This window comes from Clupea harengus, chromosome 19, assembly GCF_900700415.2.
Source record: "Clupea harengus chromosome 19, Ch_v2.0.2, whole genome shotgun sequence".
Lineage (NCBI taxonomy): Eukaryota > Metazoa > Chordata > Actinopteri > Clupeiformes > Clupeidae > Clupea > Clupea harengus.
Genome location: NC_045170.1, coordinates 24,289,853 through 24,316,455, shown reverse-complemented (window position 1 = coordinate 24,316,455; position 26,603 = coordinate 24,289,853). Strand labels below are relative to the sequence as shown.

The window sequence follows — 26,603 nt, the reverse complement described above, 5'->3', positions numbered from 1 at the left end:
GTTTCCAATTGCATATGAAATCATTCTATTCCCTTATATCAGGTAGGTTTCATACAGAAATTTCCTCACAAATGTGCATTTGCATGCTGAAGATTTGGAATAAGTAGGCATCCTTGTTAGAATGTTAGTATGTGTTAATAAGAAATGGACAATAATGGTCAATGGTGGTTATGGGCAGTGCAATGAAACAGGCATTCTGTTGGCCCTCCATCAGAGGTCCTTCTTCTTCCTTCCCTGGTGAATAAGCATCACACCATCTTGACTGTGATGTCACTCGGGTAGCCCATCTGAATCAGCTTCTCCCTGATCTGCAGTAACCAGTCAGACAATCAAATTGCATTACATTTATCCCTTATGAGGTATTATTATAATAATGTTACAAGGTTATACATGAATGTAATAGATTATAAACATGTTATAAACTGCTGGTAATACTTATCAACATTGCCATTCTGGCTAATTTGCTTTGCATTTCAGCCTGACCTCATAATACCAAAAGGAATACTACCTCCTTTTTGGTTGTAGTAAAAGATTATCAATGAAACCTTTAAAGAGACCAGTTGTTGACGTTTGTTAGCAATCGGAAATTGCTGTATAGGCCACAGATACATTCTTAGGTAAACACGTATAAAAAACTACAGAGTGCTGCTCGTGTTCTATATTGCCCTTTATAGCTACAGTGCTTAGTTTGTAACGTTGGTGCTGGTTCCTTGCTGAGGTACTAAAGTTGGTAATGTTTGACCTGAGGTACTAAGTTGGTAACGTTTGTGGTTAGGTACTAAGTTTGTAACGTTGGTGCTGGTTCATTGCTTAGGTTCTAAGTTGGTAAAGTTCGAGGGGAGGTACTAAGGTTGTAAGAACAGTTCTGGCCCCTTGATGGGTATTAAAGGCCGAAATATGCTTCTACGACTGTGTTACTGCATGGTCACGCAGTTGCTTCGACGGACTCGTGAACATTTATAGTTCTCCGTCAGTTGGTGGGTGTCGCAAAGTAATAAAAAAAAAAACTCCGTAGATGGTCGTATTTGTACATAAAAATAGTTTGTTTGACATTTTTTTGCTTAGATTTAAAAAAAAAGGTTATCGAGAAATAGATACTGTGCAATGTAAAAACCCTGTTATTGTAACTGAAAAATACGTCTGAGGGGATTGGCGAGGTGTCTGAGCCAGCTATCTAATGTACGCTACTACCCACAAGGTAAACAGCGATGGGTTGGACCAATCACAGCCCTGCGGCTTGCGTGCAGCTTGCGTTGACTGGTCAGATAATTACAAAATTTGGGAGGTGCACGCAAGCACACAAAAGGTGCTCGGAGGGGGTTCGTAACAACGCAAGGGGCTCTTGCTTGCTTGCGTGTCTGCATAAAAGGCTGACCATAAATTAAGCTTGAGTGGCTAAAAGTGTGTGATGAGGTAGAAGGACCTGTGAGGTGAACTGGGCCATCTCAGCGTGGGAGAGCTCCCTCTGAAGGGCCATCTTCAGCCTCAACCTCTGCTGGAACTGTGTCCTGGGCTCTATGGAAATGACCAGGTGGCGCGCGCACACACACACACACACACACACACACACACACACACACACACACACACACAGAACATAGGCGGAGATCCCGGGGGAGACAGGGGGACGTGTCCCCCACTACCATAAAGTTGTGTCCCCCAACAATCAGAAATAAATTTGAATAATATAGTAATATTAAATAAAAGCATTCCTCTCCGTTTCCTCCTCTCTCCCCTATGCTACACGGTATGTAAAGGGGTTGACAGACATTGGACCTCATTCTCAAACGCAGTTAAGAACATGTTACGAAGTTTCCGGGACAATGCTGGCATTCATTAAAAATCTCATCTGGGATTCGTTCCTAACTTTGAACAGAATTTAAGAACGCTGAATAGCAGTCGTAAATCAACCAGATTGGAGTGCGCCCATGTTCTTAAGGGCTGAATTTGTGAAAAATCGTTGGTGATTGCTTTCACATCAATTATACGACATCCTAATAATAATAAAAAAAATGTATCATAAAGAATTATGTTTCACATTTATAGTCATGATTCTACGAGGCATCGTGATGTCCTAACATAAATAAAAGCACTACACGAACACTAAACTGGGGGCGACAGTTTTACAGGGGGTAGAGGAGTCGTTTAGTAATCGGAAAGGTTGCTAGTTCAATTCCCCACTCCTCCTTAAGAACCCGTCACACCTAAACGTTCTGGTCAACGTTCTCTGAACTTTCTAATTGTTCAATTTCGAGCGTTCTAGGGCGAGGTGGACACATCTGGCGTGTGACTAACGACAGAATAGCATAGGACTGACGCATGAGGAGCGTGTAACAGCGACCAAGTGACGTGTCACTGGTGCACGACAAACGTGTGCTGACGTGTCACTGGCGCGCGACGAGCGATAAGTCAACGTCAGACGAGCGTGTTGAGCGTGTGATTAACGCGTGAATAACGACAGAATTGTGTTTTGCTGGCGTGTGGGTTTTATTGTCAAACGGGTATAAAACGCTGGAAAATCATAGTGGATTCAGTTGATCTGAACAGTGAACATCATGCCGTCAAGACGACGAAAAGGTGTGAGGGGGGCTTCTGCTACTAGCGCTGCTGCAAGTAAGAAGATGATAAATGCAGCTGAAAGTAAGAAGAATACAAAGCCTCTTTCACTAGCAATGTCTTCGGACGAAGATTTACTGTTATTATTACTGTGATTTACGAAATAACGGGCGTTATTCCTGGGGTTTTATGTTTTTAAAATAAATTATTTAAATTTGACACTGAATTTGTGTTTTTCTCAATGTTTATTATTAGAAAACATCAACACATCCACACACATTGTCCATGTCACACGAGTCTTCATATCATATCCATCTGCCATGGAACAGCACCAGCTATAACAGTGCTCAGCTATGTTCAAGTTCAGTACATCTACTTCATGCTGGGCTCAAGCAAGCATATATAGGCCTACCCTCCACTCCGCTTTTCGCTAGATTATCCAATGACCTTGCATGACATGATAGCATGGAATATGTAGATTTATAGTGCACAGAATAACGTTTGCAATGATGTAAGTTGCGTTTGTTGATCACGTATGGTTAATAACATATTAATTGTAGAAGGGACATAAAATCAAGATCTTCCCTTGGTGAAAAAACTTTCGCCGATATCTTCGTACGAGAGATGGGTTAGGTACTCAAATTTCCCGGGATCAAAGAGGACGTTAGTAGGCATGTCCAAACTAAAAATCACGTCTCAGGATTGCTGCACACATAAGTTATTTCGGGTGCATCAACTGTACTCAGTCTACCCTACCCACATGCATTGACGTTGGGGAAACGCTAAATGACGTTTGACGTTAGTCACACGCTGCGTGCGCTAGGGGTCCGTTCAGTGGTCGTTGACAGGTCGCCAGTGAGTCGTTCACTGCAAGGCAAACGATTAATAACAACCAAGTAACGCTAGGGTGACGACTGATTGGAGCAGGGTTAGTTACAGCCGCAGGAATTGTGGCAGTTGTTACATCTGTGTGGCGTATGGACATATGTTTTAGATAATAGATATAAGAGATAAAAATCTTTTCTCAGGAGAAACAACGGTGAATGTATAATGGACACAACCACAGTAACTATATCAGAAAAGAGCATTTTACCTGTACAATATACCCAATCGCATTGCCCAGGGTTATGTAGTTTGTAAACAGTGTAGTTTCCTGGACACGCTTTCACCTGGATGGATGGTGCTTTGATATAGCAGCAGTTGCCATCCCAGTGTCCGCACACCTTTCTGGTCACGATGCCATCTTCCAGGCGAGGGTGCGGGCCGTTCAGCCACAGGGTTCCCTTCGTGCCACACCGAAACGTAGGTACACAGCTCTCGGGCATGCGAACGCTCGCCCCCTGGTGGAACATGCGGTACCAGCCCTGCCACTGGAGATGATAGTCGCACCTTACCACTGACGTGTCCAGGTTGGTGGTGACCCTCCAGTCGTCGTTCAGCACAGTGTAGATATGACAAGGATCACTCTGTTGAGGTGACGCATCTTGAAGGGTAGGTAGAACTAATGTGGGATTAAGATGAACACACAAACACACACACACACACACAAACACACACACACAGGACTGTGAGGATTAAATACTTGGTGTTCAGCACTACTAATTCTAGTGCATGTTCTGGTAGGTTTGACTTCAGTGAAAATATTAATAAATGTGCGTTGAATTTAGTTTTACCAGTAGATTTAACGTGAGTAAGCAAAGCCAGAATGCTTTGCCACACCTTACTTTCCTTCAGGAAATTATATTATATTGATTAGGCCATTCTAGAACATTCAGAGATTAATTTTTAATTTTGAGCCACTTAAACATTGGAATCAGTGGAAATGATATATGCTATTTGGCTGTTGGGGGAAATGTACACTCTAAATTGTGTATTTTGGGTTCTGAGGGAGAAGGATGTTAATTAGGAAGAGAAAAGAGCAGAATCATACACAGAATCAGCCAAAGAGGAACACCCATGGTAGCCAGATGGTAGACGTGTCTTCTGTAACCAACCTCTGTAATCATACACAAACACAGGCATTAGGCTATTTTTTGTCAATGTAAGGCCTGTCCAGTGACAATTACCATTGTTCTTGTGTGCTGTGAGTGTTTTGCCCTATTCAAATCAGGTACAACAAAAATAAATGATACTTCATATTTCACCCAGAGGTGACTCATGCCGTCACGGGAGGACTGGGCCCCGTTCGTCGTAGCTCGGTAAGCGAGTTACCAAGATCATTTTCAAGTCCCTCCTTTCAGGTCGTGGAAGCAACTTTGGATAAATCACCATAGCAACACATCAATTAGCTCAAACCTGCTCCAGCGCAGGCTAATTTAATTGAAGCTGGATAAGCTTGCCACACCCCCGGAAAAAGGAGAGATCCCATTGACCAAGAAGCAATATTAGTTAGATTGGGGCTTCATTAAGAGAGTTCTTCGCGATCGCCAAGATCCATTATTCCATCATGATGAGTTCTTGTATGAGCGCTACCGATTCAGCCAACAAGGAATCATTTATTAAGACCTTCTCAAGCGATTTATTGCCAACACCACACGCAATAGCCGAGCATTGACTGTCTTGCGGGTTTTTGCGAGTGGTACATCTTTGTAGTGTCGGTGATGCGGAGAACAAAGCACTCATAATTATATGACAGTGTTATTAGTACACCATAGCATATCATTATTGTAGAAAATGATTAAGGTGGACTCATGATAAGAAGAGAGAAATACACACAATTTCTTTTCACTGCTTCAATTTATTGCATTTCTTATTGATACATTTAGTCATTTATCAGACGCTTTTATTCAAAGCGACTTACAAGGAAATGTAAAACTACACTTAATAAGGAGGTGAGGGGAATCGAACTAGCAACCGTGCAACTACTAACCGACAGCACAACCCACTGCACCAGGTCACACTTGGATTTTGCCATGATTATGGTCTTGTATTCTTCATAAGCGTTCATGATCATCTCCTGTTCGCCAGCGTAGAAAAAAAGAGGCTCTTTCTTTGAGTTTAGTACCATTGTACCGTAAAAAAAAAAAATCATGGTTTTGGTGATCGACCCTGTCCCCTTTTGAAGTAGGACGGGCACGCGCACTTGCCCTGATAAATTTAGTCTGGTTCAAATTAACGACATGGTTAGACCGCATGTCAGCCGTGGACGACCCGATATATCCTGTCCTCAATCATCTCGGTAATTCAAACTGGCTAATAGGACAATCGATCGACTTAAGCCCCTACGACGAATGGACGCCCTGGACTCAGATGAGGGTTTTCGGGTGTAACAGACTTTATTATGGAATACAGCCAGGGAACAGGGGAATAGTACACAAACAGGGAGGACTAACAAACCATAGGGTAAAGCATAGAAGAACGACTTCACTTAAACTAAGAATAGTAAAGGACAGAGATAAACCAAACTACACAGAGTCTCACTCTGGAAAATAACACCAACACAGGAGAATAACACAAAGTATTAACTCAAAAGGCATAAGGAAACAGAACCAAGAAATGACTAACTGGGGGTTACAAACTAAACAGAGACAAACGGAAAGTAACTAATAAACTAACAGGGGATACTAAACAAACACTAGGACTATGACTAAGGACCAGGGGCAATTTTTCCTACAGGCGGTATAGGTGGTCGCCTAGGGCGCCACTCAGAGGGGCGCAAAAAAAAAAAAAAAAACAAGAATTGTGTTTTTTTTTTGCTGGACAGATTTTTTTTTTGGTGCCTAGAGCGCCAAATGTGCTAGGGCCGCCCCTGCTAAGGACACAAACTTAAGAACAAACAACAGAGTCGAACTCTGGCTAATGAGTGCGAGGGCCTCGAATAGAAATACACTGCTCGTAGCCGGACAAGAAAGTCACGTAAGACCTGAGGTCGTGCGCACGGAGCTCTGGGTAATGCAGGCGTCGGGTCCAGGACGCACGGAACTCTGGGAAACGTAGGCGAAGGAGCGAGGAAGCACGGGACTCGCTCAGGGGCGGAGATCCCATTTCATTGTAGGGGGGGACAATACATGGTACAATTTCAGAGCGTAATTCCTGGGGGGGACACACAAAAATTGCTGTCTGGCCCTATCGCCCTCTCTCTCTCTCTCTATGCTGTCCTCGTATTGCGTTTGCTACCTTGCAGGACTAGACAGATAGCTAACACTTGACTTTGCAGAATAAAGATGATGAATTTCAAGCGAAACCACAAGTCTTGTTTTTCTTGAGTTTAACTGAAGTTATCAGCATGCAATTATCCATAAAGGACGTTTGATTTTGTAAAACTGTCTGGAAAAGACAGAAATAAAGAGATACATACATTTCACGTCAAATAATTTGGCATAAAGGTAGCACGATACCACGAGACCTAGCATAACTTAGCTGCTAAATACCGAATTCTCTTATAACATTTACAAACAGAAATTCAACATCATTTTTTAATTCTGTAAACGGCATTAAATGTATTACCACAAAATATCTACTCGCAGACAAATAATGTCAAAAGTTCAAAAGCAAATTCTCTTTAAGGAGGATGTAAATTAACATCTTCTCCATTCTATTCCACCATATATCCACGCGCTTGAGTTTAGTGCTTATTTATATCAATGCCATTTGCAGTGTTCGTGTATTGCTTTTATTTATGGCAGGACATCACGATATCTCGTAGAATCATGACTATAAATGTGAAACATAATTGTTTATGATACGAGAATATTTGTATTTATTATTATTATTATTATAATTATTTAAATCCGAGGATGTATGTAGAATTGATGTGAACGCAATCACCAACGATTTCTCACAAATTCAGCCCAGAACATGGGCGCGCGATTTACGAGTGATATTTAGCGTTCTTAAATTCTTAAAATAAGAACGAATCTCAGATGAGAACTTTCATGGATGCCAGATTTGTCCCGGGAACTTCGCAACATGTTCTTAACTGCGTTTGAGAATGAGGTCCAATGTCTGTCAACCTCTTTAGATATTGTGTAGCATAGTGGCAGTGACAGGGGAGGGGAGAGAGGAGGAAACAGGAAAAAGAGGAGTGTGTGTGTGCTTTGTCCAAAATCAGCCTATTTTTAACCAGCACACTGGTTAAGCTACTAGCTAATGATTGTTAACAAGCTCAAGTTTGAGCTTTTGGACAAAGCAGGATAAATGTCACTTTTCATGTTACAAGCTTGTGCTTGTTGAACAATTGGTGTGATAAATTACTTACTGGCTTTTACTTGTAGAGGTTTACAGTACCGTGTAGGCTACTGGGCTGATTGACTGAAACACGGAGCTGCCGGTAGCCCCGCCTGTTGGAAACAGATTGTGAACCAAACCACTTTGAGGAATAGGGGATCATGATTTTTCAACACTTAAAAAACACATTGTTTTACGTTTATAATTAGCACTGCTTGTGTTGTTGTGCTTTTATTTAATATTACTATATTATTCAAAATTATTTATTTGTGTCTAAAATGATTGTTGGGGGGGACAACTTTATGGTAGGGGGGGACACGTCCCCCTGTCCCCCCCGGGATCTATGCCTATGGACTCGCTGACGAGGAAGGCCAGGGACAGGGAATCTTGGACAGGGAACAGGGAAGGACAGGGAATCTTGCTCTTGGTCGTAGAGGCTGATATCCGGGAGGCAGAATCCCAGGAACAGTGAATGGGTCGTGGAGCTGGCCGTCTCGGGCATAAACTTTGTCCGTGTAGCGACGAGACCAGACACCGGAGTGAGGGGAGTGAGGAGTATATGAAGGGAAGTGCCAGGTGTCTGTGGTTTGTGATTACGGGATGTAAATGATGTGCAGCTGGGAGTGCAAACGTGTCTAATGATTTGAATGAGGTGCAAGTGAGAGTGCTGAAGGGGGCGTGGCCAGAGCGGATGTCGGCACAGACATGCTGCCAGAACTATAGTATATGCTCTCCCATTAAACTACCTCATCACTCAATGTACAATGAACTCAAATACTCAGACAACTTGAAGCATTACAAAATGCATAAATGATGTCTTGCTGTATCCTCTGTTTTTGCACAGTATAGTGTTTTTTGCTGAAAATGTATTGTTTTCTACTTTGTTTCGTTTGTTTGAAGCCTTGTTACCAACTATACAAAAGTGGTGCAGTACAGCATTTGCATTGCGAAAGAAAATAGGAAAATGTATGGCACCTCTTACATAGTGTAATACAAATCAAATACAGCAAATATGAAAATCATATATGGCTCAAAACAACTCCATTCTAAATGTTCTCTGGTATACTACAGTATAGTACAATACAAGTGTGCAGACACTTTTCTTTCCCAGTACAGTAAGTGAAACAGCAACACAAGACTAGCACTAGAAGTGTCCTGCAGCCCTAATGCTGATCCGTGGTGAAAATCTTGAACTACCAACATTCTCCCTTGCATGAAAACTTAAGAAAAAATCTCATCCATCCCTAAGATTCCCCATATTCCATAAAATATTTTAAGGCAAGCTGTTGTAATGACACCAAGAACCATTTTTTTATCTGTTGGTTTGCCCGTCACAATACTGTAGATAACACTTTTGAGTGTGGCATATTGACCATGTGTGGAGCAGGGTTAGTTAGAGCAGCAGGAATTGTGGCAGTTGTTACATCTGCGTGGCGTATGGACAAATGTTTTAGATAATAGATATAAGAGATGCATATCTTTTCCCAGGAGAAACAACAGTGAATGTAAAATGGACACAAACACACTATAGTAACTATATCAGAAAAGAGCATTTTACCTGCAATATGCCAGGGAGAGGGTCGAAGAGGGTCCACTAGTTTGTAAACAGTGTAGTTATCTGGACACACTTTCACCTGGATGGATGGTGGTTTGAAATAGCAGCAGCTTGAATCCGAGGATCCGCACACCTCTCTGGTCACGATTAGGGATGGGAATCGAGAACCGGTTCTTGTTAAGGTAGTCCTTTTCGATTCCGCTATCAATACTTTAAAAAAAAAAAATATATATATATATATATATATATATATATATATATATATTTATATATATTCATTTTAAATTGTTCTTTTATTCGATTCCGCTATATATACATTAAAAAATGATTATTTTTTAATTTTTTTATTCCGGTATGATGTAACTGCCGTTTAGGTATGTCACGCGCATGCAGCTTGGTTTTGTTTTAGACTGCAGCCAACATGGCGTCTAGGCAGAGGTGTTCTAAAGTGTGGTTATATTTCGCGCAAAAAGATGACCACAGGGCCACTTGCAATGCTTGCAAAACGTCTCTTTCAAAGGGGGGAAAAACTGCCATTACTCCGAAACATTTGTCCATACTGCATGCAATAACTTTGCAGGAATGTCGCGTTTCTTATACCGCAGAAGTAAACCCCCCAGAAGTAAACCCTGTCAGGCGTGGACGATTCAAACTTGCTGTGCTCTCTGAAAATCAAACACATCACAAAGGAAAAAACAAACTTCTTTTGTCCTTGTTGGAAATAATACCCATCTTGAATTGGGGTACCTAAACTGTATTTGTTGCATTTATATGCAAGAATACTTGAAGACTTGATGTTTGATGATGTGATTAAAAACAAACATGAAAAACACCTTACCTTCTCTAGATGAACAGTGAGCCGTTTTCCTCCTCTCAAAACAGATGGGACTGACTCTCTCTCTCCCCCCTCTCCATCTATGTGTCCAGCCTCTCTCCTGTGGATTGCCTGCTGTATCTCTATTGAGACCAGACAAGGCAAATGTATTTGTCTAGCACATGGAACATAGGAAAAAAAACAAAGGGCTCTAGATAAACATTTACAAAAGCTTACAGGAGACAAAATAAACACACAAGTGTGGCATAACAATATGGAGAGTGGAGCTAGGACTATACAGAGCACGACTACGCCCACGAGTTGCGCCCAGGGAAATAGTTGAGGTGGAATCAAACTTGCCCACTAGGGGCACACAGGTTCGTAAACTGAGGAAGCTGGAGACGTGTTTCCATAAATAACAAATATGTTTTATTTAATAACAACAAACACACAAAATGGTAACAGTAGGACAGACAATGGACAACACCTACACAACAGATAAATGAACACAGCATAGAACTGGACTGAGGCTTACCAGTCAGGCAGGGGTATTTAAGTAGCGGGGTATTACCTCCAGGAGGTCACAGCAAACGTGCACTGCTCACACCAAATGCACACACACACACAAACCTAGTGAAAGGTAAATACATACATCAAAAATTATCTCAATGCACACACACAAAGGAGATACCACCCACCACCAGGGGAGGTTAGGATGGACTACTAGCCTTGGGCACCTAGCACAGCCAACAGCACATTGAACACAAAACAACCAGAACCAAAACGAAAACACACACACACACACGCAGCAGCAGCTCTTGCGGACAGCAGCTGCTGGCAAGGATGACGAGACGTGAAGCCAGACGAACAGCAAACGGTACAATAGCTATAAGCAAGAGCTAGCAGCAAAACCTAGCAGCAAAACAGCAGCGGCGTCAACCCACCCAGGCCAATTCCAAGCCTCCGAGGGCACGGAAACACAGGACGACAGAGGCAGCGGCTACTATGCGTCCGCTAGCTGCACATGGTGCACAAATAACGCACAATCCAACTCCGGGAGTGAAACAGGAGACGGTGCAAAGCTGGGAATGAGGACCCGACCCAACCCAACATGGTCATCACTACCACAAACTGGTGGACCTGAGCTTGACGCAACAGGTACCGTGGAGTATGACGCATACCCAGTTGGCACCTCGTTGTTCATTTATAGGGGCTGTACAGACTTACAGAGTGCCACCTAATTACTGGCAAATTAGACGGACGGCGAGAAGTTAACAGACGGCGCAATGAGGTCAGCTTAAATACGTCCTGCTACACAGGCATAGAAGATTATTCTACAACAAAGCAGAAAATAAAAGACAATTAATTAAACAGTACTTCAATTTAGTTTAAGAATGACTACAAAATGAAGTCAAAGACAAAATGCAGAGCACAGCTCAAAGCAGTTGGTGTTTTTTTAAGAGAGGCATCCTGAGTCTGTCAGGCAGAAAAATCTCAAGGAACATCTGATTCACCTTCTTATGTGACGGAAGTTGCAGCAACCAGCGTAGTGTAGCATCTAACTCTTGAGAATGCTTGTGTCAGTTATCAGACGACGCACGGACTGAAGGTAGTTTGACAGTTTATTGAACCAGTCACAGCCAAGTGAAAAAAAAGCAAAAACGGGATGAACGCTCAGAAGATATACTTGACCGTAACTGGAAAGCACAAAAGATCAGGATCACAAACTACAACCCTCAAAAGGCTTAACGAGGGAGGACTAAACTTGAACACAAAACAACCTGGGGGTCGCGGACTGAGGAAACTACAAGGCGCCAGAGCGCGTGGGACTAACGAAGACAGAACGACCTGGATGTCGTGGCGTAAACTTGCGTGAAGTGAGGAGAGTGTAGGTCTGGAGCTCGTGTCGCATTGCGGTATATCGGTATAAGTGATGAGAACCGACAGGGAGTGAAGGGAGTGGGGAGGTTATAAGGAGTGAGTTACAGGTATGTGGGATCAGTAATCAAGTGCTGGGGAAGGTGAGTGCCAGGTGTGTGGGATCCGTAGATTCCGTACTGATTGTGATTGTAGATGAAGTGCAGTTATTAATGCCCCACTCAGACCTGTGCGTTGCAATGCGTTGATCCAACGGATGAGGGAGGAGGAGTCTGGCGCATGGGGTTGTGTTGATAACGGAGACGTTATAGTGAGATTGACAGGTCAACAAACCAATCACGCCACTAGCAAGCTGTTTACCTTGTGAGTAGTAGCATGCTAACATTAGATAGGTGGCTCAGACACCTCGCAATTCCTATCAGACGTATTTTTCAGTTACAATAACAGGGTTTTTACATTGTACAGTGTGTATTTCTCGGTAACTTTAAAAAAATCTAACCAAAGAAAAGTCAAACAAACAACTTTTAGGTACAAATACGACCATCTACGGAGTTTGATCCGCCGTCTTTTTTTTTTTTAGCTTTGTGCTCTTAGACGTGAGCATAAACGCGATCTGATTGGCTAGCACCGGTGCTGTCAGTTACGTGTCAGTTACGTGTTGCCTCTCAAAAAGTTGAAAATTGTTCAACTCTTGCCGCAAGCAACCCATGAAACGCAACACAATGGAACCCTTCAAAGTGAATGGGGATCCGTCAACCTTGACGGATCAACGCATTCCAACGCAAACGTGTGAGTGGGCCGTAAGTGAGTCTCCTGTGAGCTCTCTGCATTCTTATTGCAGGACTATTTCACCATGAGGTTCACACACAGTTTTAAACAGCCTTCACCTTTACAGCTGTCATACCATGAATAAACAAAAATGTGAGTTTTTTTGCACTAAATAATATAAATTAAGATGATTTGGTACAAAAACTGTTTTAAATAAATCAAATCAGAATCAGAATCAGAAAGGTTTTTATTGCCAAGTAGGTTTTCACCTACGAGGAATTTTTTGTGGTACGTTGGTGCAAACAATAAACATACACAATAAACAATAAACAATACACATATTAAGTTACAGCAGGAGTGTGCAAAAAAGGGATTAGAGTCCGTGTTGGGGGGCGGGGGTCCCGGGCCTTGTTGATGAGGCCAACCGCAGACGGGAAGAAGCTGCTCAGGTGGCGTGAGGTTTTGGTCCTGATGGACCGCAGCCTTCTGCCGGAGGGGAGTGGCACAAGGAGTTTGTGTCCAGGGTGGGAGGGATCAGCCATAATCTTCCCTGCACGCCTCAGGGTCCTGGATGCATACAAATCCTGGAGAGATGGCAAATTGCAGCCAATCACCTTCTCCGCAGAACGAATGACACGCTGCAGTCTGCTTTTGTCTTTGGCAGTGGCAGCAGCGTACCAGATGGTGATGGAGGAGGTGAGGATAGACTCAATGATGGAGGTGTAAAAGTTCACCATCATTGCCTTTGGCAGGTTGAATTTCTTCAGCTGCCGCAGGAAGTACATCCTCTGATGTGCCTTTTTGGTGAGGGAGATGATGTTTAGCTCCCACTTGAGGTCCTGGGAGATGATGGTGCCCAGGAAGCGGATGGACTCCACACTGTCAACTGGGGCGTCACTCAGGGTGATGGGGTTGGGAGGGGCTGGGTTCTTCCTGAAATCGACAACCATCTCCACTGTTTTCAGCGCGTTGAGCTCCAGATTGTTCTGTCCACACCAGGTCACCAGATGGTCAATCTCCCACCTGTAGGCAGACTCATCACCACCAGAGATGAGCCCAATGAGGGTGGTGTCGTCCGCGAACTTGAGGAGCTTGACGGACTGGTGACTGGAGGTGCAGCTGTTGGTGTACAGGGAGAAGAGAAGAGGGGAAAGAACGCAGCCTTGAGGGGAACCGGTGCTGATGGTCCGGGGGTCAGAGACATGTTTTCCCAGCCGCACGTGCTGCCTCCGGTCAGACAGGAAGTCTGTGATCCACCTGCAGATGGAGTCAGGCACACTCAGCCGGAGAAGCTTGTCCTGTAGCAGAGCCGGGATGATAGTATTGAAATTACTATTATTTAAAATTATTTTAAATTAAAACAATAACGGAAAAGTAAATACAAAAAAAAGAATAACAAGAAAAAAAAAATTGATTTTCATTTGATTCTGGATTTTCAATTGTGTTTTTCAATTAAATCTTCTATTTGCCTATAATATAAATTAAACAAATTCGTCTCAATCCAGACTTCACCAGTTCTTCTTCCTCTGTCATTTGCCCCTATACTGCTCTGCAACACGTACCTTTTGTTTTTCACTGTTCATTGATCATAAAGCTGGCAAACCACATCAATGTACATAATTGGAGATCTCATGTCAGTTTTCATTTACAAAACAGGCCAAAAAACTCTCCAAAAAAACAGATATGAAATTGCAGCTTTGGTAAAACGTTAATTTAGTTTATTTAAGCATGTCAAAAGTTTAGGCATGGTGGCGCTCTCCATTAATAGGCCGCAACATGAACCACGAAAAGTCCTTTAGAAAACGAATCCCGCTCCACAGGCGCGCATCTACACAATCTTTAGCTCATAAAAAAGAACGAGTCGTGCTTAGCTACCAAAAAAAAGTTCGTCGCTGACTTTCCAGTCAATTTTTGGTGCGTCTATGTTTTATGCCGAACTAGTTTCTTCAGAGCGCACAAGGATCTTGGTCGCGAGTGCTGGCACTTTTCGACACGTGATCATGCTACACCAATAAGGTAGCTGCTTTTTGTCAACAGAGTTGCAAGATGGCGTCCACCATGCCTTCGTCGTGCAGTACGGAAGACGAAGAAAATACACCGGAATGTCTTAATAAATCAAAAAACAAACATTGTTTTATGCATATTACTTCAGTCAAGCACGAGGAGGTACATTATTTCACCACTACACGATGGAATACATACAGGACAAGCCTACAAACGTGGCTCGGGTTGGAGGGTGAGTCTCGAGACATGGCTGAGAACTTCAAACACTGTGTTGATGTGGAGTTTGAAAATATTCCCGAGGATGCATGGGCCAGCTGAGGAAGGCCTTAATTGAACTGGTGAAAGCCAATGAAGGCCTTGATGCTTCAAACTACAGGTAACTGCAATGTACCAGTTGACAACAAGGAGAATAGCTGGTGTGTGTGTGTGTGTGTGTGTGTGTGTGTGTGTGTTGTGTGCGCGTGCGTGTGTGTGTGTGCGTGCGTGCGTGTGGTGTGGTTAGTGATGTTGTGTGCCTTTCTTGGGCATCTTTGGTGTTAAATGTGCTGTATGGCAGATAGGTTCTAGCCTGTTATGTCTTGTACCACCTCCACCACTCTCTGCTTTTCATGATACTCCTGTGACTCTTAATTGTCACTGTTTTGTTTGTTGTGTTGCAGACAGGATATGTTGAAGAAGAGGCTGACTCGTGATTTCCCCCATCAGTATCAAAAACCTAGAACGGTCACGTAGAGCTGATGCAGGGTCACAACGCATACAAATCTTAGACCCGGATCAGAGGACCCCAACCCAATGGAAAAAGTTTCTCTCAGAAGGAACAAATAAGGAAGCACTTGCCGAATTCCTGTATGTTGCATGGAAAAATGCAGACCTTACAATAGTGGGCAAAAACCTCTGCTTGTACATCGCACATACAAATCAATGTCACTGTGTGACTGTTAAGGAGAGTGTACAGTCTGTTCGTGTTGTTGAAGACCTGTTGTTGTTTTTACATGCACAACATGCTGCACGGGAGCATAAAGCTGTCATTATCAAGAGCTCTGACACTGATGTGGCAGTCATTGCTGTAAGTGTGCAGACAGATTTCCCATGCAGTTTATATGTTTTCACAGGGACTGGCAACAGGACACGTATCATTGACATTACCAAGGTGTCATCAGCAAACAAAATATAAGTGCTCCATCACCTGCTGAATGTGGTTGGCAAATAGAGGATGGGACCTTGCACCTGGATGACCAGAAATCCGGCCCCTGACAGTGGTTTGCATGTGATACACTGCGGCTGCAAAGGTGCCTGTGAGACAGGAAGATGTTCCTGTTTTTCTGCAGGACTGTGTTACAGACTTATGTCGTTGCTGTAATTGTGCCAACACAAAAGAAACTGAGGAACTGGAAGATAACTCTCCTGACACTGACAGTGAGGACTGAGTGTCCTTAATCTGTTATTTCTTATTTAGTTTTGTACAGTTTTATATATCATATTTCATATTTTTCATAAAGATTGTTTTTATGGTTCATCAGTGTTGTTTTCATTTGTGGAAGAATGAATGAATGAATGAATGAATGAATGAATGAATGAATGAATGAATGAACGAACGAACGAACAAATGGTCATTGGTATAAGTACAATTACTGCCTTTTATTGATACAAGGAAGGAGGTTTATTTGTCACATACATAGAAATACTAACGTAAAGCATGTAGTCATTGTGTGTGTTCAGGATACGGAATGCTTGAGGAAAGAAGCTCCTCCTCAGTCTCTCTGTTCTGGTCTTGTAGCAGCAGAGACGTTTGCCTGACCTCAGTGTTTTGAAAAGTCCATGGTCAGGATGTTAGGAGTCCTTTACAATACTTTGGGCCCTGGTATGTAGTCTTCTCTTGTAGGTCTCCTGCAGAATAGGGAGAGGTGCTCTGATGATGCGGCACTGCAGTCACAGGCTGTACAGTTCCCATACCAAGTGATGATGCTGTCAGGACACACAGCTGATGGGTGCTGATGCTATGAACTTCCTCAGCTGACGTAGGAAGTACAGTCTTTGCCTTGATTTCTTCAGTGTGTGCTGGGTGTTCACAGTCCATGTTAGATCGTCAGTAAGGTGTATTCCCAGGTATGTCAAACTTGATCTAAATGACTTAACATAAGCATAACATTATCGTATATTTGCCTCATTGTTCTTATGGGACGCGGCTATGTATACAGCACTATTTAGAACCCATTTAGCCCACTTTTGAGGATGTTCGGGTGTTTTCCTCTTTATCGGTAACGTTGAATCTAACCACGGGAGCCGCCATCTTGCCATTCTGTTGACAAAAAGCAGCTACCTCATTGGTGTAGAACGATCACGTGTCGAAAAGTGCCAGCACTCGCGACCAAGATCCTTGTGCGCTCTGAAGAAACTAGTTCGGCATAAAACATAGACGCACCAAAAATTGACTGGAAAGTCAGCGACAAACTTTTTTTTGGTAGCTAAGCACGACTCGTTCTTTTTTATGAGCTAAAGATTGTGTAGATGCGCGCCTTTGGAGCGGGTTGAAACGAAAACAGTGTTCATGTTGCGGCCTATAAGTTTATCTGCACACTCCCATGTGTATAATGGCACCATTTTACACTGACACAGAAAACATTCCCCCTGCGTTACTAACAATTACGCTGTTACCAATTTTACATCTTTTCAAGGAGTTTCCAAATTTTTCACCACTTCTTAAAGGCACAGTCCATGATTCTCGTGACAAACTGTTGATATCTGAGCTCCACAGCCATTAAAAAAAACTAACGTCTTAAAACTAAAACGCTAAAAACACAGTTAGCTAGAAGACCGTGAAGACTAGAGTGGACTAGATTACAGACTACGCCTTTAAGCTGATGTAGTGAAAGGAGAACGTGTGATTGGATATAAGAGGAGCCAGATCAGTGTAGACTCAACTGGAATAGCACAGCTGCTCCACAGAATTACTTTTAGGGGGTCTCCATGGAACTGGATCTGCGGCAGAACTGAGAGAAATGTACTGTTAGTATTTTTTTTTTAATAATTCTGGTATTTGCTTCTTTGCTCAGTAAGCACTAGCTAACACAAACAGCTGAGGGAATACGTTAGAATAGATGTAAGCTGACGTTCATTTTTTGGGAAGATTGTTAAGGTCATTTGCTGCAGGATCTAGAGTACGATTGGCTAATAGCATAGGCATAATTGGCACAGTTTGTTAGTTGAAGGTCTGCCAGATGAATGTTCTGTGATCAACACTGTGAGAGTGAAATAAGATACTGGGAGTAGGAGTTAGTGACGTTAGCATGTTAGAGTGGGGGGTGGGGGGCACGTTAGCATGCAGTGTTCTACTTTGATCTACAATTTGTCAAACAAGCCCTTTTCGAGGTGTGTGGGTACATACGTTTGTGAGAGCCAACTGGTGTATAGCCGCATCAATGCAACCACTAATGATGTGATCAGTGTTGAGTATTTTTTGCTGTTGGGTGTGTGTGCTACAGTGATCCCTTAGGCTAGCCTATTTGTTGGATGCTTACTTTTACAGAAATGGGTTTGAATGTGTGTGGAGTGTAATTTGTATCAGAATTACATTTGCATATGTAGGCATATAATGGCTACCACAAACAGCATTGAGATTTCTGTGGAATTCCCATTCCCTTGTGTTTGTGTTAGGCTGTTGAGATGTGTTAACAGCCCTCCAGCGTATATGGTTCAAGGCCATTAGCTCTGCCATTGATACCTTTTGACACTTCAATGAAATGGTTGTAAATGTTAGATGGGGCACTTATTTGATAATGAATCGCGTACTTAAGAGCTTTTATGGGTAGCATACTCAAGAATTTCGAGACTCACCTTAAGTTACCGAAACAAGTTGACACTGTGGGTCAGTTTAGGGTTTACACATATTCCAACTCAAGTAAAAAAGTACTTTTCACTGTATGATTATTTGATGGGGATTTTTGAGAAAAATGCAAGTAGGGCATGCATAGTGTTAAAAAGGCCACCAGTTACACCCAGCTGTGCACCACTGTGCGGCACTCACGGGACCTGGGGTCCATGAAAGGTCAGCCTATCAGTTGATCCCAGAGTTCCGTGGGGCTCGTGCACAGTGGAATTTCACTGACCATTTGGCCACTTCAACAGTTTCAAGACAGTTTCAAGGCCCCGTCATCTCTCCACTATATAAGGCCGACCCTCCTCTGGCCAAGTTGTGGGTCAAGTCAAGCGGAGTTGGAGAAGTCCTCTTCAAGGAGCACATCGGACAATTCAATTCATTCAAAGACATTCGCGATCATTTGCCGTGCGTCGTTCAAGAATGTAAGTGTTGTTATATGTATCATTTAGCTCTGTAGTCCGTTCAGTTCATTGTAAATAGTATCTGTTATTTACAGTCATCATTATCATCTGTAGCATCCACATTTCACCCCGAGGCCAGTTCAACCAGTTACTTTTGTTACGGAGATATGGAATGTTCGCCGTTACGCACGGTATTTAAGGACAGATCCGTATTTACGTATAGTCCGATAACAATCATATGGACTATATATATTCATTCATCTGGCTATATACATGGTTCATCTTTATTGTATTACTAATTGTATATATGTCATTGTGATGGTTTAATAGAAACCCACGGATATATCAGTCAGTTCACCAAGGATCAAATGTGGATATAAGTCCCTTTACACGGGATAATGTAATATTCACGGGCATCATTCATTCAACCACTTCATGTCTTCACTTTGTGTGTGTGTGCAATAAATCAATCATCATTGGAACATTGGCATCCGTTCTTGTTCTAACCGGACAGACCTGTGGCGATTGTCACCTATTTCACAACCAGTAATACAGTCCTTTGGGTTTCATTCAATTCAAAATATCACCCTATTTATATGGTCCTTCATCCGCCGGAGTTTTACAATTACTACAGTCCAGGATGTCGATGCCCAGAGACCCCAACACCCGTGCTCGCACGTGAGGGCCGTCAGCCACGGTACTTGGAGGACTTCTGCTTGAACTGCCAAGACGTCACCTTCCACACACCATTCCAGACCAAGCCGTTGGTGGAGCCATCAGTCCCAGCCATGTGGGACGCTCTAGCACCACCTGCTGGACAGAAGCAGTCAAGCCACTCCCAGAGGCATTCCTCTCAGCTCTCAGGGAGATGCGGGAGGACAATCAGCAGTTAAGGCTTGATATGCAGCAAATTGTCCAAGCCCTCTCACCACGTGCATCAGAGGCACCACCAGCTCCAACCACAAGCTTCGCTGCCGCATCCAGAGGACGACCCCACGTCGCAGACAGTGGGGTATCCTATTCAAGGCTTTCTTTCCCGGACTTCTCGTCCACGGCCCTGACAACCAGGCAGCCCTTCTTCCGCCAGCGGATGACCTGCAAGGTGCGCCGTGGACTACGTCTCATCATTCTCAGCTGGTGGTCCAACCGGATGATGACACGTCTCCGTGGCAGGTGCCACGCCCACATCATCCACCTCAACAGTTTGTGGCTGAGCTGACTGATCATATGCAGAGCATGCATATGCGTCCAGAGCACAGCCCAGCTGCTCACGCACCGCCATCTCAGGTACCAACACCGCAGTACATGGTGCCATTCACTCCTCCTCGCACCTCATCAGCTCGTCCTTACAACCCAGCATCATACCCGGTTGCTGGACTGAGGCCACTGGGGCAGGGTCCCTACGACGGGCCACCTACCCCTCCCCGACGAGAGAGCACCTACAGAGGACCAAAGCCTCACATCCCGTGCTTCACAGATGAAGACCCCCGCCAGTTTGCCCGCCTGAAGCTGGCATTGGAGAACATCCTGCCTGCGGATGCGACTGAGCGGTTCAAGTACCAGATCCTGGTCGACCACCTGAAGCTGGAGGATGCTCTGCTGATAGCAGACTCCTACTGCAACAGTCGGTATCCATACACCAACACCATGGCATCACTCACCGAGCTGTATGGCCAGCCACACAGGCTGGCTCTGCAGCGCATCAACGAGGTCCTTGCTGAATCTCCAGTCAAGAGCGGTGACAGCAGGGGGTTCCGCCTGTTCGCACTAAAGGTGCGGGCCCTTGTGGGGATGTTGGACCAGCTGGGGAAAGAAGGGCGAACAGAACTGGAGTGTGGGTCACATGTGTCACGACTGCTGTCAAAGCTTCCACATGACATGCGCATCCAGTTCAAACGCTACATCGACCCCATTCAGACACCAATCCCCACACTGCTGGACTTTTCTTACTGGCTGGAGAAGGAGGTCCGTGTTCAGCAGGATGAGGTGCCATTCATCCACGCCAGAGCACCGCTGGAAGAGCCACCTGACCGCCAGAAAGGCGCCAGGTGGAACCAGAGCCCAGCCGTGCACTCCACCACTGTCCTGCTTGGGTGTGACTCACCTGTTAAGGCAGTCGAGCCCACCAAGACAGCACAGCCCTCACCATGCAAGGCAGAGCAGCCGCAGAAGTACTGCCCGTTCTGCAACAACAATCAGCACTATTTCAATCAGTGCACAACATTCAAGCAGCTGACCAAGGATCAGAAGGTCAGCTGGATCAAGAAAGGGAAACGGTGCTGGAGGTGTGGAAGGGATCATCAAACAGCGCAGTGCTACCTCAAGGCCAGATGTCAGACATGCAATCTGACGCATCTGGAAGTGCTGCACGAGGTGAACGCCAGACCAGAGAAGCCAGCCCCCGAAGCCAGTCAGCCGGTGACGTACTACCTCGATCCTGCCAGGAGGGGTGGTAGCGTACTGCTGAAAATGGTAAAGGTGTGCCTATTCAATGGCAACAAGAAGATGGAGACCTACGCCATCTTGGATGACGGTTCCGAGCGCACAATGCTGCTGCACAGTGCTGCTGCACAGTGCTGCTCAGGAGCTGGGTCTTCACGGACGGAGTGAGGAGCTGGCACTCAGAACCATCCGTCAGGACGTCAGGGCTGTGCCAGGGAGGTCAGTCTCATTCTCTGTGGCATCAGCCATTCACCCTCAGAAACGGTTCAGGATAGAGCAAGCTTTCACCTCAACAGAGCTTGGTTTATCCACTCATTCATATCCAGTCAAATCCCTTCAGAAAGCCTATCACCACCTCAGAGACCTGCCCCTTCATTCATTCAGTCAGGCCCAACCACTGCTCCTCATCGGGTCTGACTACCCTCATCTCCTCACCCCAGTTGAGCGAGTGCATCTAGGCCCACCAGGTGGACCGGCTGCACTGCGCACACGTCTCGGTTGGACACTGCAAGGCCCTTTCAATGTACCCATGCATCAGTCCTCCACCCCTCAGTGTCTACTCACTGATAAAGAGACTCCTTCCACTGAGCATCGCTGTCAGGTGACCAAACCTAGGCAGAGGAATGTCATCAGGACACAGCTGTGTCAGGAGTCCATCCGTGCAGAGGCACACAGCAAGAAAAGGAAGAAGCCTTCCCAGTCAGCAGGGAGAGACGGGTCATCCTTCCACGAGCCTGTTGACCTGCGGAAGTCATTATTCTGTGGTCACGTCTCTGTGACCTCTGCTCAGCCACTTCCCGATCCTGGAGGTTTCAGCAGCTACCAAGAGCTGCTGGAGGCCTCTATCAGAGCCTGTCATGGGGCGGCCACGCCCACAGACCCCGCAGCAGAGGACGTCAGGCAAGCTGAGCTTGCTCTCATCCGGACGGTGCAGAGGGACTGCTTCCCGGAGGAATTTCTTCTTCTTTCAGGAGGGAAACCTGTCTCTGCATCCAGCAGACTGCTCACCTTGGCTCCTGAGTTCGACTCAGGGGTCCAGCTGATCCGTGTGGGGGGGCGGCTCCGCAGGTGTGAGTCCCTGGAGGAGGACGCATTGCACCCCATAGTGCTGGATCCTCATCACCCCATCACCAAGCTCATCATCCAGGATGGTGACAGCCGGCTCAAGCATTCAGGCCCGGAGAGGGTGTTTGCTGAGCTACGGCGACGGTTCTGGATATTGAGGGGGAGAGAGGCCGTCAGGAAGCACCAGCACGGCTGTGCTGAGTGCCGAAGATGGCACAGCAACCCAGTCATCCCCAGTATGGCTGACCTTCACCCATCCAGCTTGCGGCTTTCCAAGCCCGCTTTGCATTCTGTTTCCACAGGTGTGGCTGTTTCCTCATCAGCACACGGACGGCGCAGATCCAGGTCGAGGACCGGACCTACACGCGGCCCGCTGCAATCCGACTCCCATCATTCCCGCAGGATGCAACTGGCTCATTTCAGGAAAACACCTTTGCTACGCAAAGTTGAGGGCGGCTGTTAAAAAGGCCACCAGTTGCACCCAGCTGTGCACCCCCACTGTGCCGGCCACTCACGGGACCTGGGGTCCATGAAAGGTCAGCCTATCAGTTGATCCCAGAGTTCCGTGGGGCTCGTGCACAGTGGAATTTCACTGACCATTTGGCCACTTCAACAGTTTCAAGACAGTTTCAAGGCCCCCGTCATCTCTCCACTATATAAGGCCGACCCTCCTCTGGCCAAGTTGTGGGTCAAGTCAAGCGGAGTTGGAGAAGTCCTCTTCAAGGAGCACATCGGACAATTCAATTAATTCAAAGACATTCGCGATCATTTGCCGTGCGTCGTTCAAGAATGTAAGTGTTGTTATATGTATCATTTAGCTCTGTAGTCCGTTCAGTTCATTGTAAATAGTATCTGTTATTTACAGTCATCATTATCATCTGTAGCATCCACATTTCACCCCGAGGCCAGTTCAACCAGTTACTTTTGTTACGGAGATATGGAATGTTCGCCGTTACACGGCACGGTATTTTAAGGGACAGATCCGTATTTACAGTATAGCCGTAACATTCATATTGTATATATTATATTCATTCATCTTGTATATAATGGTTCATCTTTATTGTATTTAATTGTATATATTTGTCATTTGTGATGTTTAATAGAAACCACGGATTATATCAGTCAGTTCACGGATTCAAATGTGGATATAAGTCCCTTTACACGGGATAATTATATTCACGGGCATCATTCATCAACCACTTCATGTCTTCACTTCGTGTGTGTGTGCAATAAATCAATCATCATTGGAACATTGGCATCCGTTCTTGTTCTAACCGGACAGACCTGTGGCGATTGTCACCTATTTCACAACCAGTAATACAGTCCTTTTGGGTTTCATTCAATTCAAATATCACCCTATTTTATACATAGGATGTCAGTTTCACTGTTACACACATTTTATAGTGTGTGCATCTTTTTTTCTGGTACGGGTACTGATTTGTCTTTTTTTGTATTTATTACCTCTAGACAATCAGTGTGCATAGCACCTTTCATACACAGAATGCAGCTCAAAGTATGGAGCATTTAAAAACAAGAACAAATGAAAAATGATAACAGAAACAAGCGCAAAAAACAGAGATAAATACAAGACGACAAATGTAGAAAAAAACAAGATGGTGGATGGTTAATGGTATTAGTATTAATATGACCTCACCCAGTAAGAATATGGTCAACAGCATTGTGTACTTTTACCAGCACAAGAACCGCATTAGACATATTAAATATGCAAGGTATCCACTTTGAAGGGTTAAATATTCTAACTGAATGACAGCTTGAATACCCGCTCACCAAAAAATAGGATTATAGCAAACAGCAAAGCAAACAGCAGACTTAATGGGTCTATATGGACATGTTTCCAATTGCATATGAAATCATTCTATTCCCTTATATCAACAGGTAGGTTTCATACAGAAATTTCCTCACAAATGTGCATTTGCATGCTGAAGATTTGGAATAAGTAGGCATCCTTGTTAGAATGTTATTATGTGTTAATAAGAAATGGACAATAATGGACAATGGTGGTTATGGGCAGTAAAATGAAACAGGCATTCTGTTGGCCCTCCATCAGAGGTCCTTCTTCCTCCTTCCCTGGTGAATAAGCATCACACCATCTTGACTGTGATGTCAATCGGGTAGCCCATCTGAATCAGCTTCTCCCTGATCTGCAGTAACCAGACAGACAATCAAATCACACTACATTCATCCCTTATGAGGTATTATTATAATAATGTTACAAGGTTATACATTAATGTAATAGATTATAAACATGTTGCAAACTACTGGTAATACTTAGGAACATTGCCATTCTGGCTAATTTGATTTGCACTTCAGCATGGGCTCAAAGGAATACCTAATACCAAAAGGAATACTACCTGAAACCTTTAAAGAGACCAGTTGTTGACGTTCGTTAACAATTGAAAATTGCTGTATAGGCAACACTTACACGTATAAAAGTCTGCAGAGTGCTATATTGCCCTCTATAGCTACAGTGCTTAGTTTGTAACATTGGTGCTGGTTCCTTGCAGAGCTACTAAGTTGGTAAAGTTTGTGGTGAGGTACTAAGTTGGTAAAGTTTGTGGTGAGGTGCTAAGTTGGTAAAGTTTGTGGTGAGGTACTAAGTTGGTAAAGTTTGTGGTGAGGTGCTAAGTTGGTAAAGTTTGTAACACCGGTGCTGGTTCATTGCTTAGGTACTAAGTTGGTAAAGTTGGAGGTGAGGGTCTAAGGTTGTAACAACAGTTCTGGCCCCTTGATGGGTACTATGTGGGTAAAAGTGTGTGATGAGGTTGAAGGACCTGTGAGTTGAACTGGGCCATCTCAACGTGGGAGAGCTCCCTCTGAAGGGCCATCTTCAGCCTCAACCTCTGCTGGAAATGTGTCCTGGGCTCTATGGAAATGATCAGGTGACACACACACACACACACACACACAGACACACGTACACACGCACGTACACACGCTCGCACACACACACACACACCCATGCGCGCACGCACACACGCACACACGCTGTTTTAGATAATAGATATAAGAGATGAAAATCTTTTCTCAGGAGAAACAACGGTGAATGTAAAATGGACACAAACACAGTAACTATATCAGAAAAGAGCATTTTACCTGTACAATATGCCACATAGCAGTGCCCAGGGTCAACTAGTTTGTAAACAGTGTAGTTTCCTGGACACGCTTTCACCTGGATGGATGGTTTTTTGTAATAGCAGCAGTCGCCCTCCCAGTGTCCGCACACCTCTCTGGTAACGATGCCATCTTCCGGGCGAGGGTGCGGAGCGTTTAGCCACAGGGTTGCGTCCGTGCTACACCGAAACGTAGGTACACAGCTCTCAGGAATGCGAACGCTCACCCCCTGGTGGAACATGCGGTACCAACCATGCCACTGGACGTGATGGTCGCACCTTATCACTGACCTGTCCAGGGTGGTGGTGACCCTCCAGTCGTCGTTCAGCACAGTGTAGCTATGACAAGGATCACTCTGTTGAGGTGACGCATCTTGAAGAGTATATAGAACTAATGTGGGATTAAGATGAGCACACATACACACACATACGGGAGTGTGAGTATTGAAGTATGAGACAGTTGGTGTTCAGCACTACTAACCCTAGTGCATGTTCTGGTAGGTTTGACTTGAGTGAAAATATTGATAAATGAATGTAAATTAATTTGGTTTTACCAGTAGATTTAACGTGAGTTATCAAAGCCAGAATGCTTTGCCACACCCTACTCTCCTTCAGGAAATTATATTTTTTTGATTCTAGAAAATTCACAGATTAATTTGGATTTTGAGGCTCTGACTTGGCCATTCTAGAACATTCACTTAACTGTTTTTGAGTCAATTAATTGTTAATCATTTTCCTGCATCCACAACACAACCCCAGATCAGGGGAAATGATATACGTTATATGGCTGTTGGGGGAAATGAACACTGTAAATTGTGTACTTTAGGTTCTGAGGGAGAAGGATGTTCATCAGGAAGAGAAAAGAGCAGAATCTTACACAGAATCAGCCAAAGAGGAACACCCATGGTAGCCAGATGGTAGACGTGTCTTCTCTAACCAACCTCTG

At 44.4% G+C, this 26,603-nt stretch overlaps 1 protein-coding gene and 1 long non-coding RNA gene across 2 annotated transcripts; both read right to left on the bottom strand.

Moving 5' to 3' along the window:
* On the bottom strand, positions 1–26,603 carry LOC116225047 (pancreatic secretory granule membrane major glycoprotein GP2-like). The gene is made up of 4 exons (XM_031586569.2): positions 26,535–26,603; positions 25,641–26,048; positions 1,424–1,515; positions 1–308 (listed from the first exon to the last, which is right to left on the bottom strand). Exons 1-4 carry the CDS (start codon positions 26,560–26,562, stop codon positions 249–251), a joined length of 588 nt encoding a protein of 195 aa, XP_031442429.1. The 5' UTR covers positions 26,563–26,603; the 3' UTR covers positions 1–248.
* Positions 3,715–11,160, bottom strand: LOC116225048. The gene is made up of 3 exons (XR_004165895.2): positions 10,116–11,160; positions 4,487–4,552; positions 3,715–4,057 (listed from the first exon to the last, which is right to left on the bottom strand). It is a non-coding gene; the product is annotated as an uncharacterized LOC116225048 (long non-coding RNA).